Genomic DNA, 16,988 nt, shown 5'->3' with positions numbered 1-16,988 from the left:
ACACACACACACACACACACACACACACACACACACACACACACACAAATAAATAAAATCTCTAAAAGAAAAGAGTTGTGATATATCTTTCATACCTGCTTCCTACATTAAATTCAACTCTTGTGCTACAGTTTCCTCTGAGATTGGAATCATCCATCCTGCAGTGAAGCTCTTTAAACAGGCAGGTAAACAACTCAGAGTGGCTTCAGAAGTCCCCGAAGCTGACCAGTTTTATAGGTTCCTCTCTGCAAGAATAAGCTATAAAAGCTGAACTGCAAAGATGACTCTAAAGAGGAATCAAGACCCTTAGACCAGACCTGGAAAGGGCATTCTCCACCTTGTTGAGCTGCCTCCAGGTTCTGAGCTTTTGTGAGCTGTCACCCAGGCTGGGATGGGCTTTGTGAGTCATTTCTGCCCTTATAAGTAAACCATCATGCATGTTCCTGTAAGCGGCCCCAATAAAACTCAGTGTTTCACCAAGTTGGACGTTGGTGGTATTCATGCTTTGGGTCGTTGTGTGTTGTGTGTTGTCCTCTCTGGGAAGAATTCTGTCACAGAGGTCCTCATCTCATATGCTTCTCAGACTTGTTAGGAAATTCATGAATAGTCTTTAGGAACAATGAAACACATTCAACTACAAGAAAGTTGCAGCTTTGTTAGCTTTTAAAATATCATTGTAATAAAATTCAAAAATAATAAGCATCAGCACAAAAGATCCTGAACATAATATCCAACTATTTGTTTCTGTGAAATAAATCATTTTCTACAAGGTAGAAAGTATTTTTGTTTAAATAACATCCAGTATGCATATCATCTATCCAGATGTCCATATTTTCATCTTGGAAACGTTGTACTATTAACACATATAGCATCAAAACATCCTAGGACATATCTTTTCGAAGATTCCCTTGATAATCAAATAAAACAAAAGGAACCTATTTTATGTAATACATAAATTTATATAATAAATACAATATAATATATATATTAGATAAAAATACTATATATAAAACAAGTGGCAGATACAAGTACAACCTAATTTCATTCATTTCTTCAGAAAGTAATTCAGAAGTTTTTCTTTATCATTTAAATATAAAACCACAAGAGATGCTCCCACTTACTGAATTTTAATAGTACTGAGTGAAAGCTGACGATTAATGCTTCCAGAAATCATCACGTGGGCTAAAGGCCATTTCATTGTCATAAAAATCCTTTATTTAGCCCTCTCTACAAATAAGCTCACAGCAGGAGAAAGGACACTAGTTAAAGTAATTTGGGAGATAAGTAAACATAAGGAATGGCTAGGAGCATAGTGTCATCTGGCACAGAACTGAGAGCTTATTTCCTGAATCCCGCGGATCTGCTTAAAACCCAGCAGAGATGCCAATATGCTTCTCCTCGGTAAATGCTACCAGTCTTCTTACCACCAGGCCCATGGAGGCTTGCGCATGGCATTGTATCCAAGCAGTCGTTTGGGTAGCTGCACGGTGCCTGCAGTGAGCTGAGTCAGTCATGCAGGGAGACTGTTCCACGTTCACACCAAGGCTTTCCTTCAGTTTCCATTTTCTGTTGCTCCTCTTGTTCAGTGGTAGAGGCATGGTGACGGAGGAGGCGGTGTACATTCTTCTCCAATAAGGTCTATGTCAGCAGAGAGTGGCCATTCTTGGGCTGGATTTCTTTGTTATGATGTGTGCGTCTGGGATACCCGTCTCCTCAGAAGGGTGGGAAGAACTGAGGTCTGTTGGTTCTCGGGTGGGAACAAGTAAGACCCAACGGCCATGTGCTGGTAAGTCTGGGGAATGAGAATTCTGTCTCGTTTTCTTTCTGGCTGTATCCAAAACTATATTAAATACTCCCATTGTAACCATTTCCTTGTGTCTACATGGTCATGTATTTTGTACAAGATACAGAGTAATTTTCTTGCATTTTCTAAGTGGGGTAACTTTTTTAGTTGTCAACTTTTATCTTCCATCTGTGTCTGTTGAAATGAAATCACAGGGTTTACAGCATAGCCTGAAGGTTGTAAGAGGAAATCTTGTTTATGATTTCTGTTTATGTGTACTAGTCAAGAAAAGTTGAAAGAGTTCAAGATTAGGAAGTTAGTGTATGTGAAAACAAAAAAAAAATTAAATAAATAAATTGCTTAATTGTGCATGGGTTTTGTTTTTCAGTCAATGTGTTCATGCTTCATGATGTCAGGCGAGTGCAGAGGCTCTGGCAAGTTGGAGTCTCCATTTATGGAAATCAGTTCGATAATAGGAATTGTCACTTTTTCCAAATAATGACTACTGGGTTTTAGTGAAAAAGCACAAAGTTTAACAAGCAGAGCCCTTCAAATAGACTACAGTGCCAGTGAATTAAATAATCTGACTGTAGCATGCACAAAATTGCAGATTAAGCTGGCTTTGTGTGTTCTCTTTCCAAGGAACTCAGTATGCTGGGCTTTGGGTTTCTGTAACATCACAGGTGAGGGTTAAGCTACATGTCCTGCCAACGGGAGGAATCCATGTCCTTAAAGTGAGACGAGATGTGTCAAAAAAGGACTGGAATATAAAAAAAATCATTCTATAAATTTCTAAATTTATAGAAATGTAAAAGGAATTGTTTTTTTTTTCTACCTACATATTGTGAGTCTTCAGTGAAAGGCATTTGTCTGTCTGCACGAGCTGTCATGGCATGTAGCTGCCAGAAATGACTGAAAGGCTATTTTATGAATAGGTCATAAATAGGTGTTTAAGCGTGTTTTTTGTTTGTTTTTTTTTTCCGGTTAGAAACAGAATTTGTTGCCACTTAATAAATTTCCCAGAGTAAAGGCAATTTAGAGAACTCAAATAAATTAAACACAAATAACATAAATATATGAGACAGAATGAGGGATAAATATCAGATAAATAGCATTGAAACTCAGTTGTCATTTAAAATTAGCACATCCTAGTTGGTGCATAGGGTTGGAGAAAATAGGAACATGTAAGTATGTCAAAGACAATCCTTTGAGCTTTGGCACCGAATCAGAGTGAGGCTTTAAGTATTGTTTAACTTCCTGACTTGGATAACGAAATCCATGGAAAGAAAACTCATGATAATGTTTTTAACTACAGAAGATTAATAAATTGCTGAAAGGTTTGGCTATTCAGCACTCCCCCTACCTGAAGCTGCCCCTCAGGTCTGTCTGTAGACCGAGCCTTTGTTGGTCTCCCCTTGGACAATTGCACAGCAAAAGAAAGTTAAGTTTTGCAAGCACAGACGCCCAGCTGCTCTAATTGCTATAAAAACAACCTTCACTGGTGCCAGCATTGGGAAAGTAGAAGTTTAAGGTTAAACTTCAGTAAAGCAGCCCAGTTCCCAATTCCAAGAAGCCACTTGCATGTGAGAAAACAAAATAAAATGACAACAAAAAAGACCAACAAAAAAACCCCTGGTTTATGCCCAGTTTGAAGAAAATACTGAAACCTTCTGCAGTACAGTGAGATTACAGATCAGATCAAGACACATTCAGATTCTAGAGCACTAAGTTTAAACCATGTGACCTTGGGCAAATTAATTAATAGGCTTTGCTAAGTCTCACTTGTTGTGTGCAATATAATTTTATCATATCCCTATAAAAATAAACGAATTACATGAAATTCAGGGTGGAGGAAATAAATAAATACAGCACTGTGTTTGGCCTGGAAAAGCCCTTCAATTAATATGTGTTCCTTTAACTTTTGACTAATGTCAGTTTAAAGTACACATGGAAGTTTGAAAAGAAGAAAAGGAAAATATTCCTAAATATCCAATGCGGGGCTAAAAGTATGTTCTTTTAAGAGTGGGTTATGTGTAAAGTCAGCAGTTTGTTAGAGGCTGTTATTTTTAAGTTGTCATGACTATGAGACAAAAAGTTAAGTGCTGTTTTGTTGTTGTTGTTGTTGTTGTTTTCCCTTCTTACAGGATTTCTTAGGCAAGTTCATGTGACTTAGGTAAACACAGCATATGGATTTTATTAATGACGAGTGGTGCTAATTCTCCCTGTGTTACGATTTATCCCTTTATGTTATGAAACAAAGTAGAAGTGACCTCTCCGCACCTCTCCAAATATTCTGGAGTGGGCTTAGAGGAACATGTCCTCTGCTACTATTCTGGTGACTGAACGTTTTACCACAATTGAACGTAACTGGGGAATTTTTTTTTTTAATTTCCTGTCTTTTGCTAATGCTGCTATTGTTGCTTATGGCAAGATATGAATGATATGGATGGCGTAAATGTAGGTAAATTCCTGGTAAAATGATGATTTTTGCCTTTGTGACATTTCTGTCACACTGTGAATTCTATGACCACAGGCACCCATCTTTTAATATCACAAATGGAAGCCGTTCTCGCTGGTTCCCTGTTTTAGGGTTGTCCTTTTGTCCTCTGGAGAGGTGCCATTAGCAGTGGGGTGATCACACAGGAGAGTCTGAACAAGCAGTTTTCTCCTGTTCCCGACAGTCTCTCCTGGCTGGTTCTGTGTCCCAGTGCCGTTGTTGCCACTGGGTGCCGTTCCTCATTTAGGAAAACTGCAGAGGAAATGATCTGTTCCATGGGGCTTGGCAGGGCCGTTTCTAGGGGTTGATAATGGGATCCAATTATTTCAGGTGAGTTTGGGGTTGGGGGGCGCCTCTAAAGTTGGCAAAGGTCTGCTCTACTTTGTCATTGGAGATTACAGACATCACAGTTGAAGTGTCCCTGAGAGAGGAACCGGAGGAGATCAAGAGCATCTATCAGAGTCTTTCTCCCTTGCTAGCTTTCAGGGACTACAGAGTTGTCTCTGGCTGCAGGGGAATAGCAGCATCCATGGACTGCTTTAGGAAATGGTTAATAGTGGACCAAGAGGACTTTGCTGTCTGCTTCCATGAGAGTCCCTTCAGTACAGCTCAGGATTGAAGCAGTAATCAATGAGAATCTGAGCACTGCAGGGACCTGATCTGATGACAGCAGCACTTATGGCCTTGTTTAGTGTCACCATTGTGTAATGTTGGGCACTGCAGGCTTTGGGGGTGGGGGAAGGAGGGATTCATTGAGAACTGAGGGACCGTGGGAAATTTCATTCGGATTTTGCGTGTTGGTAGATTGTTTTGATTTTTAACTGTGTTTTGGGCTTCTGCTGTTCCTAGCTGGAATTTAATGATTTGGTGTCAGTAGCACTTACTTAACCATTCCAATGCTGCTGTTCGGCTTGCTGTGTTTCTGCTTCTTCATACGTTGCATTCAAGAGCCGGTAAATGAAACTATAATATTAATCATAAGATGAATATAACGCTAATGGGATTCGTTGTTGAATTATTCAAAAGGGTAAGATATTAAGATGCACCATTTCGATTCTACCAGAGTAAGGAATACTTTGCTTTGAAAATGGAAACTACATAAATATATCATTTTAAAATGTAGATGATTAGCTGGTTGCATTATGTGACGTTGTTTTCGAATTTTGAATGTATATCTGAAGTGTACATCGCATTGTATGTATTTCAGTATTATAGTTAACTCACGACTTACTGTATAGTGTATAGTTAATTTAGGGACCATGGGACCATGCCTTTACCTTTCCTTATTACTAGAAGATATTTTGTTTTCATTGTTTACTGAGTTGTTATAAAAGGCTTCAGTACTTACTCTTAGAAATTTGGAAGACTACAAGCTGCATACAGATTGTTCTTTTCAAAAGTGTAGACAAGGGCGGCTGAGGTCTGGCTTCTTCTGATCTATAGTCTGGATTGTAGTTCGGTTCAGTAGATATGCCTGCATTTTTGTGTGGTGTTAGGCTGTGAGCTAAGAAGAATAATGTTCATATAAGGGGGAACAGAGCACAAACATGAAATGGAAAGGAACAGCTTCATCTTTGAGGGTCAGAGATTTGAGTGTGTGACCTTGGGCACCAACGAAAATCTACCTCATCTCCCCCTGCTTTCTCTTCTACACACTTCTCTTGCTGTTGTTAGTGGAGACAGCAAAGTAATTTTAAGGTGCTCAAGGTTGTCACATGCTGGTTTCTGTGCAGAAACAATACTACTATCCAACATTTAAAGAGATGTGGTTTCCTTAGCAACCCCCACTTCATCCCTTGATTTGTAGCATTGTGAGATTTTGTAGATTTTGTAATGGCTGAGAACAGCTTTTTAAAAATTAAGCTGGCAAATGTCTTGGCTCCACTGTAACTACCTTTCCAAATAGGGATTGAATATTTGTGGTGTCCTGACAAAACTTTCTATTAGAGTTCACAGCTGGGAAGGAAGTATCACATGGTTTGCTGCAATGCTTTTGAGGGCTGAGTGCAGCCAGGCGCAGGGGCCCTCTGAGCACCTGACTGGGAGAAGAGCTGCCTGCTGGCTTTCTTTCGCCTCTCAGGTTCAGCGGATCTCTTATTAGAAATGCTGCTATCTCTTCACAGAGAACGATTTTGAAGAAGTTTACTTTCTGCTAGGGGCAAGCTCAAAATCCAGAGAATCCCAAGCAGGTGTGAAAGTAATAGCCACACTCCCATTCCGCTAACAAGTTTAAACTAATCAAATACACTCTTTTGGATTAATGTAAGAGTTTATTGTAAATTGAACTACAAACTCATAGGTTGGCTTATAATTGCTTGTCAACAAAGGTCACACATTTTGTGTTTGTGGCCATATGCCTGTCATGTTACCCATAGACCTTTATCCTTATGAGAGCAAGCCTGAGGCAGGAATTATTCATGGCTTTCTGTATATGCATGCCAGAAAGGAAAGAAAAAAAGTGGTGATGTTGAATCTGTCAAGCTCTGTGGAAAATGAATGATTTATAGTCTCTACTCTTAAACTCAAGTTTAAGAGTTACAGGAAGCCTGTAACTTTATTACTAAAATGACTCTTTATCTTTAGAAGTTATAAGTTCCAGGGTCATTCAACTTCCTGTTTTATTCGGTCCTGTTATTAAGTGGTTAGTGGGATCTTTGAGAAGAAAGAGGTATTCTCATTTTGAAGTAGAGCCTCTGAGTTCCGGGGAAAATCCTGTTAGAGGAGCACAATGGAAGTCATTCGGAAAGAGAGAATTCAATGCGGTGAATGAAAGTGCATAACCTCCCTTGTACTTCAACACATACAATGATACTCTGAGCAAGTGAAACAAATGTATGTTGTTCTCAGCTTTCCACAGCCAAGAATAATGGCAGAAACATGGCAACTCACAAAAAGTAGAGAAGTCAGTGAAAGAATTTTGGTTATTTTAAGATACAATTATTTGAGGATGTCTTTGAATACTGTTGTTTATCTATTATTTTAAGGCTAGTCATTGTATTCGGGTTTTGTAGATAGCCTGCTTCAAGTACACTGCCTTCTGTGTTTAAGGGCGTTGTCACAACCATAAGGTCAGTTGTTTGAAATAATATAATCACAATTCTGAATGCCTAGTTTTTAAGTAATTATTTTAGAGACTGTATTTCATACATTATATTTTTAAGGACTTGTGGTATGAATTCTTACTAAGGTGAGCCTTAAACTTTGAATATATTTCAAAGCCAAAATCAGAAAACTATTTGATTACCAAATAGTTGAATTCTAACAAATGTCTTCAGTCATTTCTACCATACATTTTAGATTCATTAATAGTTGAAAAAGGGGCCAGCTGGATATATCAGTGGGTAATGGTACCCAGGTTGTCTGTGCCTGACAACCTGAGTTTAATTCCCAGGGCCCACATGACGGAAGGAGGAACAGACTGTATATAAATTGTTCTCTTACCTCCACATTCTCCCTATGGTATGCACACCCTCCCATGCATAAATAATTTGAAAATAGTTATATTCAGGACTATTATTTTTGATAGCTTACATAGAAAATATAAAGGGCTTACCAATCGTCTTATATGTTTTTCTGTGTAGCATGTATTTTTGAAATTGTTGAAGTGCCTAATTGTGTAAGAGAGACCAAGGTATCTGTTTACAGCATCCTTCTTGCCTTAGCTGACTTCTACAAATGCAGCTTATTCAAGTGTAGACAGTTGCAAGTGCTTTCTTTGGTGAATTGCCTTGCTGTCTGTACATATCTCCAAGTTCCTTTTCTTTGAGTACACTTTCTTGGTTTCCTAAGTGTCTGTCTTAAGTGGGAATCTTATTAAAAGCATAATCCTCAGAACCTGCAGTAAATGATCATTTTATGGCATAAGAAGAAAGCAGCAAGTCAAGAGAGCGATGCCTCCGTCTAAGTCACTCATTCATTTAGCACCTCTCAACGTTTGCTTTTAATTTGGAGACTCTCAGAAGTAAAACACCTTTGAACATAACATTTTAACTACAATTTTAAAGAAGGCATGGCTTCCTTAAATGTGCTCATGGACAATGGGTGAAAGACTAAAGCAACTCAGATTACAATCCTTATTTCACTTTGTGAAAACAAAGTGCTGCTGTCCATCGGTGGGAAACATGCATGCCCTGTATGTGGAGATAAACCATTTCTCATTCCTGTAGAAAATGAGCCTAAAACTGCCTTCAAATTGTCCTTGCTTTGAAAATACGTTTAATATCTGATATTTTCAATTGTGATAGCATTTTATTTTGATACATTACATCTATCAAGGTAAATTTATTTCAAGGCTTCAGTCTCCAAGACTTGAGTGAGTGATGATTACATGCATGTAAGCTTCAAGCAAAGAAATTACGAAGGACTGAAAATTCAAGAATAGCGGAGTAATTTTCGAACAGACCTCAATTTCTTTAGAATGACATATGTTATCGGTACTTGAAGGCTCACTTGGTGAGGGCCTCCTTCTGTCCAGAATGGCCTTGAAGACCAGATTTATTTTGACAATAAGCTTTCTTGGCATTGTGCTATAATTCCTGTAGTTCAAAGCCCATTTTTACTTAAAGAGTAGACATTTAAGTCTTAGCAATCTCTCTTTTGTTGTTGTTTGTCTATTCCTTTTGTTGGTTGTTTTTGTTGTTGTTGTAGTTATGTCTTGTCTTGTGTTGGATTTTGCTGTGACCAGAAGTATCCACGGAGAATGTGAAAGTCCAAAATAAGGGCAGCACAGAGGAAGAGGCCCCTGAGCAGCTCTTTAATCTGGAAGAATATTGATGAAAACAAATGGTTCCTAATAAGAAAAACAATTGGTCTTGGTATTTTTTTTTTTTGCTTGAAATGGCCATCTCTGACCTTTTAACACAGTCTTTGAATGTTCTTGACGGTTGTCTTGATTAGCTTAACAAAGCTGAGCTCCAATGGCTGTGTTTCTTATGCTTTGGATGTGCATGTGTATGTGGATGTTTGATCTCAAATGCAGTGCTGTAATAGTTACATCAAGCAAAGATTGCTGTAGGACCAAAAGTCTCTCTGTGTGTGTGTGTATGTGTGTGTACGTGTTTGCATGTGTTTGTGTGTGTGTGTGAATGACATTTTGTCATTGTAGCATTAATATGTCACTTTGAAAAGCCAATAGAACGTTATGTTCTTGGTTGAAATTATAACAACTAGCAAGAGGATGCCATTTGTTGAGTTTATTCTCTTTAACAGTAAATACTGGAAACTATTCAGGCTAGCACAATATCTAGTTCTTCTGAAACTTAATGTTTCGACATTAAAATAAATTGGAACGATTATCGCAATTTAAATTCTTCAGAAATACATCTCAAAGCTGAATAACAACCATCGCATACTAAAAAACTAAACGGTACTTATATTCCCAGCAGCTGGAATAAAGGCAAGACTCAGTTTATGGTGCCATTGTTTGGCTTTTAGTTTGAAACTGAGATCAGCCTTTGATTTTATATAAAGGAAAAGTAAATGTTGGGATGGGCATTGAAGGTGTGGCTCGGGGCAGAAGCCTTGATTCACATGTGTCAGGTACTGTTTTGAGCCAGTGTTACAAACAACATAAGGCAAGTTCTAGTTATGTTATCAAATATGAATGTGAATTACTTTTTTATCACAAGGGTTATTAAAATCTCTTCATCATAATAGTTTAGTATTTCTTGTGGCTTCTGTGTTTCTAGGGCTCAGTTTTGCTGTCAATTATTACAGCTAAATTAAGGAAATCAGGTAGAGTTTATAAGGTTAGTAGATGTGTTAGATCAAACATGATACACATATTTTATTAGAAAAATGAGTTAAACATGCCATCCTTATAAATACCCAGTGTATCTCCCTTGATAAAGTTTTTTTAATGGATATAAGGTTTTTTATTAATCACACTTTATTCACTTTGTATCCGCCCATAAACCCCTCCCTCCTTCCCTCCCAATCCCACCTTCCCTCCCCCTTTTCCACGCATGCCCCTCCCCAAGTCCACTGATAGGGGAGGTCTTCCTTTCCTTCCTCCTGATCCTAGTCTATCAGGTCTCATCAGGAGTGGCTGCATTGTCTTCCTCTGTGGCCTGGTAAGGCTGCTCCCCCATTTTATCAGAAAAGGAACAACAAATGAATACTGTTCCTATCACTGCATTAACACTCAGCTCAGTGTTTCAAGGTGTAATTTTAATTTTCACATTTAATGTCACTGGATATATTAGATGGCATTGCTGACGCTGCAATTTCAGACCTTTGATACCTTTCCCCTGGATTTTCAGCTAAGATGAGATTGTTTATTTGCTTTGCTTTTGCTTAAGAGGCATTAAGCTTGATTAAGAACTTTTAAAGGACATTTTGACTGCTGATAATGTAGGGCATTATGCATAGAGCACTTAACCCCATTCCCCCATTTTTTTGCACTTCGTTCACAAAATGTCAGAAAATAGAACACCCAGTAGGAGAAAAATAACATGAGTGTATGCCATTTGTTTAATACGTCTTGAATCTAATTCATTATATGATGAGCAATGGCTATTATATTTCTGGTTAGTGATGTGTTGATGAGGAATGATTAAATTTTTAGGATTTTAAAATATAAGTTACAAATGCTGTCATCATTGAGAGCTGGCGTTTCTAAGTTAGTAACTATTTTACCAAATAGCTTATAGTTATTGTTACTATTTATTTCTTTTCATTAAAATCTTTCGCATTAGAATTGTAAATTTTTCTACACACAGATAAGAAATTGTTCCTATTTCCTTTTGGATGTGCATGTTGTGCTCTTTTTAGTTGTTACCTGATGGATGCCGTTCTAACATCAGAACGTTGCCCTTCTATCCAGCTGTGTCTGTAGCCATTTGTTGAGACCGCATCGCTCATGTCTGAGTGTATAAAGTGGTGCGTAACGTCAGTTTTGAAGTTAGGTAGGCTAGTGAGCAATTTAGCTCTTTGGCTTTTCGCCTGTTTGTTTAAGTTTCTTTATCCCTTTCTCATGAACTTTCATTGTTGGGATCACACATTTCTGTTGGAATCTCTCATTTTCTCTTGTTTAAGGGTCATCGTCAAGGATCTTATTGGATTAAATACCAAAGAAACCTTCATCTTTGACTGAAATGTTAGTAGTGAGAGCCTAGTGGACTTTTCAAGGAATAAAGTCTAGGGATTTAGAATTTGTGATGTTTTTATTCCAGATGGGATGTGTTCCTTCACTCCATTTCCCCAACAGATGCAGAAAACTTGTTTATGGGCTTCTGCTTTTTAAACTGTAGGTAAACTACTGTTCGTTCACTCCAGTTGTTTCCCTTTGCATTAAAGACAGTCTGAGATCGGTAGATTGAAGAAAAAAAACCTATTTTTTATGAAAATAATATTACAATAAATATATTAAAGTGCTTGTGTATACTCAGAGGAACAAATTTAAATTCCCACTTTGAAACTTAACACTTTGCTAGAATATTAAAAAAATAAAGCCCTAGTAGATGAATTTAAAATGTATAAAATCTTCCCTTGGGAAAAGAAAGGTAGAACACTACACTAAAAACTTAATCATGTTAGCTTCCAGAACATGTACTGTGGGCTGTAGAACACACAACCTTCACAGTAAACACCAAGCATCTGTTCAAGCACACGTATGTTTTTCCTGATTCTGATACCAGGGAGCTGTGACTTCCACACATTTTATAAAGCCAGAGGCAACAGCACATTCTAAGAGCCATATCGCGCCCAGGATCCAGGTAAAATGCCTGGTGTGGTAATGGCAAAGGACATAAAAAGTAGGGAGGCATTAGAGCATCATGCAATTCCAATATGCAGTCCACTAATAGAGTTTGGTTAATTCAGAGATACTATGTAAAGTCTAATTGCTATCTGATGTTCTTAATTTTAAATTATTAATATATATGTTCTTCATCTATATGTTATTATTAAATTAAGTTAAACATTTCAAGAATATTGTGCTGCAGTACACTAAATAATAGATTTTCTGGGTACTTTCTGCCGCTCATTGTAGCTTCATGGTGTAAACTTGTGATCTCAGCAGAGGATTTAGAGATTGTGTTGCCAATATTCTTGAATGAAAGGCCACCATCCTTCCAGGAGAGCAACTAGGGAAAACAGAGAAACTTATTTTGAGCACTTTAAGTATGGTTCAGTGACATTTTCTGGTTTCTTTCTTTCTTTCTTTTTTTTTAATTTTCATTACTGATTTTTTGGGGGATGGAGTCTTACAGCCTAGACTGACCTGGAACTCACAGCAATCCTCCTGCCTTAGCTTCCTTAATACCACATCACAGGTGTGAGAAGACATGCTTGGCCCAGTCTTTCAATGTTTTTGTTACAAAAACTGAATCTCAAATGAAGTGCTAAGCCCTTGGCTAGCCTTAAGTCATGTGGTTTTCTAAGGCACATATACTTTCAGTGTGCATTCGTGTATTTGTGTCCGTTACTTCTGCATCTCTATTTCTTTTGTGGTTTGACATTTCAGAGGGCCAGCTGAAAGGGCATGCCTCTATAAACCTTGTCTACTTTTGCTGAGCCGCAGACTCAAGCCAGTGACCTTGCAGTGCCTTGCAGCCTGCTTTCCTGTACTACTGTTCTGAATTTTTGTGAATATGAACACTTAGCAATTTTCTCAAGAACAATGATGAGGCAAAAAAAAAAAAAATCTCCAAAATTCTCATACCTAGTGATCTCCCAGTGCCATCCAAGGAACTGCCAACCTAAAGAGAAATTGCTCTTATCTATCTAGAAACGGTTTGCTCATCTCACCCCACCAAACCAAACCAAGCCAAACTACAACCCAATAACAACAACAACCCTACCCCCTCCAAAACCAAAACCTAATCAAACCAAGACAAAAAAAAGGCAGAAAAATTAAATTAATGTAAGATGTAATTCAATGAAGCACAAAGGTGAAGAAAGGGCATGGGGGAGTTGGTTGCGACTTCAAAGTATCCGTTTCTGCCTGTTTGCTACTGACTGAACTCATGCTTTGCTTGTCATAATTTGTAAAGTGTCTTGAGGTAGTAAGCTGCGTGAGTCGCTCGTATGCATTCCCTCTTGTTATGTATGCTCTTAGTATTCATCTGTATTCCACCAACTGCTCCCCTTGTTTACATCACTGCCCCTATGGCAGGCAAGGTATCGCCTCCCCACATCTTCAGATGGAGGGGCAGGTAGGATGCAGGATTTGATCTGACACTCAGAACGTTGGCAGGTAGTGCTGTTTGGGTTGAGCCACCTGAGTCCAGGAAAACGGTAGCATTTTCCTTTACCAAAGAGATTCCTCTAGAATGCTTCTGTTGTTGTCGTTACGATACAACTGCTGTCAACGTGTCCAGCACTGCGGTTTCTTAAACCTGTGGTTAACATCCAGTCCCCGGACAGCGAAAACAAATAAACCCCGGTTTCTTCCACAGGGTGTCCTGGCTGGTCATTCCGAGGCCTTGCACGTCACAACCTCTTCTCCCACGTGAATGGAATGCCCAGTGTCAATGTGGAAGCCTGGTCAGTTGGAAAGTTGCAGTATAATATTTTCCTCCTGGGTGCAGCACTTCCCAAAGTCTGGTGTATTAAGAGATGCCCGTGTTAGGAAAAAAAAAAAAAAAAAAAAAAAAAAAAGTTCCCCGAGACTGTCAATTTTGTGATGTGTTATCCAGAGCTATTCAATATTTAGTTATCATCAATACTTGTACCCACTATTCTGTGTTTAGATTCTGGGATAGTGACTTCTGAGACATCACACCTCATGCTGTATTTATGTCATATTTGTGTCATAATCAATGGCCTTGGCAGATTTTCTCAGATGCCATGTATTGTCATTCTCAATCATACGTTACAGATCAACTGAATATCAAGAGCAAACTTACTCCATAAAACTAAGCCATAGTGTTATATGTGTCATGCATGCTTGGGTGTGTTTATGGGTATGTGTTTGAGTTTTGTTGATGAAAGAGTTCAGAAATTTTAGTTGACTTAATTGATTTCCCCCAATCCCACAGCATCAAGGTAGAACAAAGGCAAAGGGTAAGGGTTCTTTGAGCATCATGGCCTTTAAGGGGGTATATCTGGACTTTGAAACATCCTCTGGTATCAAAATTCTGCATTACATAAATTAGTATTGCTTTCAGTAGTAGAAAACATGAAAGAAACATGAATTAAGGACCATTATTGACTCTCTCAAATAAGTTTTAATTTCTCAATATCTATGATTATTTAACATAAATCTCCAGGCTTCTGTGTTTTTTTCATTGCCTCATCAAGATACAACTCTGACTGTGTTACATATTACATATCGAAGTCTTCTGCGACTGAGGGGTGGGGTGGTGGTGTATGTACAAACTTGTGTGGGTATGTGGCATGTGGAGGCCAGAGGCCATGTCTCTATGTCTTCTTCAGTCAAGTTCCACCTTATTCTGAGCCATGGCCTTTCAGTGAGCTCATTAATTCAGCTAGACTGACAATCTAGTGATCTCCAGGGAATTTGTATTTTCATCTCTCCAACATTTGGAGTATTGATATACATCGCCATGCCTGTCGTGTGTGTGTGTGTGTGTGTGTGTGTGTGTGTGTGTGTGTGTGTGCATGTGTGTGTGTGCTGGGGGATCCAAACTTAGTTTTTCATGTTTACATGGCAAACACTACTGACGAGGTATCTCCCCAGGCTCCTTCACTATTATTTTCTTAACACTTAATTCTGTTACTGCTAGATAATGTTGTTGGGCATCTCACCTAGGCAGCTTAAAGCTGAGTACAGATAAATTGTACTTGACACCTAATATCTGTACTATTTAACGTTTAAGATACAATTAAAACTCTTGAAGTTCCATCATATGTCTTTAGTAGTAACATTTAATAATTTTTGTAAGCAGAATGGATTTCTAACAGTTTTCTAAGGTGCATTTATTTTAACGACTTGATAGTTGTTTGCCTGAAAATATGAAAATTTCATATTTTAACACGATTTATACAACTATTATTCATTAAACTTTAATTATAAATTTGCTGGAAGTTGACAAAGATGATGTAATTTGTCTCAAACTCTTGAAATAGTTTATATAAAAAGTAGCTTGTCCCTGTTTTAAAATAGAGGACAGAGTTTCTAAAGACGCATAGAGAACACCAAGTAATGCACCCAATATTAAGGGTTAGGTTTATCATCATAAATTCCTGGCTTCACATGCATTGTTCTTTTTCCTGCAAAATAGCTGCTGTCTTTAAGTTTTATACATAAAAAGTAGCAATCTCATTAGATAAAATAATGTTAATAGATAAACTGAGAGATAATGAGATTTTATGGTTATGACAGGTCTTAAGTAAACTTTGAGGCAGGAAAATCATTTCATAGTTTTTATGTCAATATGTAAAAATTGATAGGGATGATTTCGCTGGTGTAATAAATAGAAAATAAGTAAGTAGATATGTTTGTTTCTATTGAAAGTTTGAATTTCTGCTGGTACTTCATGAGCTGCGAAGTCCGTGATCTCCTACTGCTTCTTAAAGAATCACAGATGCTCTCGTGTTTATCAGTAGACTGAAGTCATAGTGTAGCCAGGATGCTCAGTTCTACATTCTTTTTCTGCGTTTTTCTGAGTTATCCAGAGCCTGGAGGTGATGTCCTCCCCATTCCTCGCAAAGTCACCAAACAGTTCCTAAAGCAAGGGAAGAAAATGCTAGAGCAACCCCTTTACTAAATGTGTCAAAGCAATCTCCTTTTGAATTCCCTTGCATGTGTTTGTAAAAAATTTCAAATCAGAGTTGCATTTTAGGCCTTCAGACAAATATTTGATCATTGTCAAGAGGTTTTTCAGCTTTGGAGAGCCTGTGTACTATAAGGAATTTCTGAAACTAAGTCTTGAATTAGCACCTCGTTAAGATTAATGATTAGTAGTTGATGCACTTGAATCATCTCAGTAATTGGTAAGTCAGTTATAGTTAGATAAATAAGTCAATTAAATAACTGAAGTTATAGCTCAATGCAGAAGAGTAGTGTCATTTAGTTATATAATAAGAACGGAGCAAAGGGGATTTTTTCAAAAGGTAATTTCTGTTTCTCAAACCACATTATTGGTCTACAGAAATGTCACACCTATCTGATTTATGCAACAGATACATATCACCTGTGAAACCATGACCAAAAATGCCAGAAAATTATTCCATCTCCCCCAACTCTCTTTCTGCACTTTGTGAAATGCGTATTTAACATCTAGCCCATATATAGCCCAACAGGCAGCTCTGTGAGTACGCACTGCAGTGTTATTAACTCTGTTGACTGTGGAGCAGTTTATCACCTCATGCTCCCCAGCCCTTTGGAGGCTTCACATCATTCTCAGTGTCTGGGTTTGACTACACTAAGTTTGCTATATTGAATGATATACCACACATTTATCTTTCTGTGCATGGCTTCTTTCACAAATATGTTCTGTGTCTATCCGTGCTTTGTCCACAACAGCAGGCCTTTCTGCTTTGAAAGCATTAATATTTTATTGTAAGCCTCTAGAGTATTGTCCTTTCCTGTTATCCTGTCACTTGGACAGTGGTGTCACTGTGCACTGGTTATGGTGAAGCAACATGCATGAGAATGTAGGTTCTATCTATCTATCTATCTATCCATCTATCTATCTATCTATCCATCTATCTATCTATCCATCTATCCATCTATCTATGTATCCATCTATCTATCCATCTATCTATGTATCTATCCATCTATCTATCTATCCATCTATCTAT

General features: G+C 38.0%; 1 protein-coding gene across 10 annotated transcripts in view; it reads left to right on the top strand.

Moving 5' to 3' along the window:
* Window positions 1–16,988, top strand: part of Rims1 (regulating synaptic membrane exocytosis 1) — a 434,736-nt gene that overhangs the window by 249,147 nt on the left and 168,601 nt on the right. For 7 of the 10 annotated variants that reach the window (XM_055605976.1, XM_055605966.1, XM_055605949.1 and 4 more), the window contains exon 1: window positions 13,736–13,766. The exons of the other annotated variants lie outside the window; for them this stretch is intronic. In XM_055605976.1, the coding sequence (XP_055461951.1) occupies window positions 13,736–13,766 (31 nt within the window). Of the gene's footprint in view, window positions 1–13,735; window positions 13,767–16,988 lie in introns of those variants that run through there. 10 annotated transcript variants of the gene reach the window in all.

The sequence above is a fragment of the Psammomys obesus genome, unplaced genomic scaffold (genome assembly GCF_907164565.1).
Source record: "Psammomys obesus unplaced genomic scaffold, mPsaObe1.curated_primary_1811, whole genome shotgun sequence".
NCBI lineage: Eukaryota > Metazoa > Chordata > Mammalia > Rodentia > Muridae > Psammomys > Psammomys obesus.
This window is presented reverse-complemented; position numbering and strand designations above follow the sequence as displayed.